This window comes from Mandrillus leucophaeus, unplaced genomic scaffold (genome assembly GCF_000951045.1).
Source record: "Mandrillus leucophaeus isolate KB7577 unplaced genomic scaffold, Mleu.le_1.0 Scaffold246, whole genome shotgun sequence".
Classification (NCBI taxonomy): Eukaryota; Metazoa; Chordata; class Mammalia; order Primates; family Cercopithecidae; genus Mandrillus; species Mandrillus leucophaeus.
This window is the reverse complement of record NW_012102543.1, coordinates 199,898-202,873: the sequence shown is the minus strand read 5'-3', so window position 1 is coordinate 202,873 and position 2,976 is coordinate 199,898. Positions and strand designations below refer to the sequence as shown.

Genomic DNA, 2,976 nt, shown 5'->3' with positions numbered 1-2,976 from the left:
TATTCCCAGCTACTCGGGAGGCTGAGGCAGGATAATCATTTGAACCCGGGAGGCGGAGGTTGCAGAGTGCCACTGCACTCCAGCCTAGGGGACAGAGTGAGACTCCAAAAGTTCTGGAACTGGATAATGGTGATAGTTGTACAACAATGTAATGTACTTAATGTCACTGACTTGTACACTTAAAAATGGTTAAAATGGGCTTGTTCCAGTGGCTCCTGCCTGTAATACTAGCACTCTGGGAGGCCAAGGCAGAAGGAATACTGGAGGCCAGAGTTCGAGACCAGTCTGGGCAACGTAGCAAGACCCTGTCTCTGGAAAAAAAAAAAAAAAAATGTTAAAATGAGGCCATGCATGCCTGTAATTCCAGCACTTTGGGAGGATGAGGTGGGAGGGTCACTTGGGAAGAGGAGGTGGGAGGATCCTTTGAACCCAGGAGTGCAAGGCTGCAATGAACTATCATGGTGCCATTGCACTCCAGCCTGGGTGACAGAACAAGACCTAGTCTCTAAAAAAATAAGAGTTAAGGCCAGACACGGTGGCTCATGCCTGTAGTTCCAGCACTTTGGGAGGCTGAAGTGGGCAGATCACAAGGTCAGGAGTTCAAGACCAGCCTGGCCAACATGGTGAAACCCCATCTTTACTAAAAATACAAAAATCAGCTGGCTGTGGTGGCACGTGACTATAATCCCAGCTACTCAAGAGGCTGAGGCAGGAGTATTGCTGGAACCTGAGGGCCACAGGTTGCAGTGAGCTGAGCTCATACCACTGTACTCCAGCCTGGGCGACAAAGCAAGACTCTGCCTTGAAAAAAGAAAAACGAATTAAAAAAAGAAACACGGCCGAGTGTAGTGGCTCATGTGTGTAATTCCGACACTCAGGGAGGCCAAGGTGGGAGGATTGCTTAAGCCCAGGAGTTTGAGACCAGGCAACATAGGGAGACCTCATCTGTACAAATAATCTAAAAAATTAGCCAGGTGTGGTGGTGCATGCCTGTGGTCCCAGGTACTCGGGAGGCTGAGGTGGGAGAACTGCCTAAGCCTGGGAGGTTAAGGTTGTAGTGAGCTATGATCGCACCACTGCATTCCAACCTGGATAACACAGTGAGACACCCGTCTTAAAAAACAAACAAACAAACAAATACTAGGCATAAAACCACAAGGCTCAAGGAATAACAGTTTGAAGTAGTTAGATGTGTGTTTTTTAATTTTCATGTCTTATCTTTCTTTTCTGCTTTTTTTTTTTTTTTAGAAATGAGGTATTGCTCTGTTGCCCAAGCTGGTATTGAACTCCTCCTGGGCTCAAGCAATCTCCTGCCTAGGCCTCCCTCCTAACAGCTGGAACTACAGGCATGCACCACTGCACCCAGCTACTGGGGTAGTGTTTGACTAGTCTTTTTAAAAAATATGTTAATATCTTGGTAAAAAGTATATTTACACTGTTCTCTAACCGGCTTTTTCCATCAGTTTCATGGAAAAATGCTCATCATATATTCTTCTGCTATATAACTTTAAATGGCTACACTGCTTTCATTTATGACATCACAATTAAACTGGTTAAACCAAATTCATATTGCCAACTTGTTTCTAATTTTTTCTCTATTAAAATGATATGATAACCATCCTTGTAGCCAAATATTTACACACATTCGTGAAGCTTTACTTAAAAGAAATTCCTAGGGTATGATTCCATCCTGCGTGGCTGTTCTCTGGAGCAGCGTTCGTTTATCTCCGTCCGCCTTCTCTCCCACCTAAGTGCGTGCCGCCACCTGATGGAACATTTGATGGACATGGACGTGAGCCCCTGAGGACCCAGAACTATCTTGTCAGTTATGAACTAAAGGCTGACAAAGATGATCACTTTAAGGTGGATAATGATGAAAATGAGTACCAGTTATCTTTAAGAACGGTCAGTTTAGGGGCTGGTGCAAAGGATGAATTGCCCATTGTTGAAGCAGAGGCAATGAATTACGAAGGCAGTCCAATTAAAGTAACACTGGCAACTTTGAAAATGTCTGTACAGCCAACGGTTTCCCTTGGGGGCTTTGAAATAACACTACCAGTGGTCTTAAGGTTGAAGTGTGGTTCAGGGCCAGTGCATATTAGTGGACAGCCTTTAGTAGCTGTGGAGGAAGATGCAGAGTCAGAAGATGAAGAGGAGGAGGATGTGAAACTGTTAAGTATATCTGGAAAGCGGTTTGCCCCTGGAGGTGGTAGCAAGTTTCCACAGAAAAAGTAAAACTTGCTGCTGCTGAAGATGATGATGATGATGAAGATAAAGATGGTGAAGATGATATGATGATTTTAATAAGGAAGCTGAAGAAAAAGCACCAGTGAAGAAATCCATATGAGATACTCCAGCCAAAAATGCACAAAAGTCAAATCAGAATGGAAAAGACTCAAAACCATCATCAGCACCAAGATCAAAACGACAAGAATCCTTCAAAAAACAGGAAAAAACTCCTAAAACACCAAAAGGACCTAGTTCTGTAGAAGACATTAAAGCAAAAATGCAAGCAAGTATAGAAAAAGGTGGTTCTCTTCCCAAAGTGGAAGTCAAGTTCATCAATTATGTGAAGAATTGCTTCCAGATGACTGACCAAGAGGCTATTCAAGATCTCTGGCAGTGGAGGAAGTCTCTTTAAGAAAATAGTTAAAACAATTTGTTAAAAATTTTCCATCTTATTTCATTTCTGTAACAGTTGATATCTGGCTGTCCTTTTTATAATGCAGACTGAGAACTTTCTCTACCGTGTTTGATAAATGTTGTCCAGATTCCATTGCCAAGAATGTGTTGTCCAAAATGACTGTTTAGTTTTTAAAGATGGAACTCCACCCTTTGCTAGGTTTTAAGTATGTATGGAATGTTATGATAGGACATAGTAGTAGTGGTGGTCAGACATGGAAATGGTGGGGAGACAAAAATATACATGTGGAATAAAACTCAGTATTTTAATAAAGTAGCACGGTTTCTATTGGG

General features: G+C 42.5%; 1 protein-coding gene across 1 annotated transcript in view; it reads left to right on the top strand.

Annotated features, from left to right (window-relative positions):
- The window catches only part of LOC105541881 (acyl-coenzyme A thioesterase 1-like), a 17,562-nt gene that overhangs the window by 3,342 nt on the left and 11,244 nt on the right, over positions 1 to 2,976 (top strand). Inside the window, exon 2 of the mRNA XM_011983151.1 lies at positions 1,753 to 2,231. Within this exon, the coding sequence (XP_011838541.1) occupies positions 1,753 to 2,231 (479 nt within the window). The remainder of the gene's footprint in view (positions 1 to 1,752; positions 2,232 to 2,976) is intronic.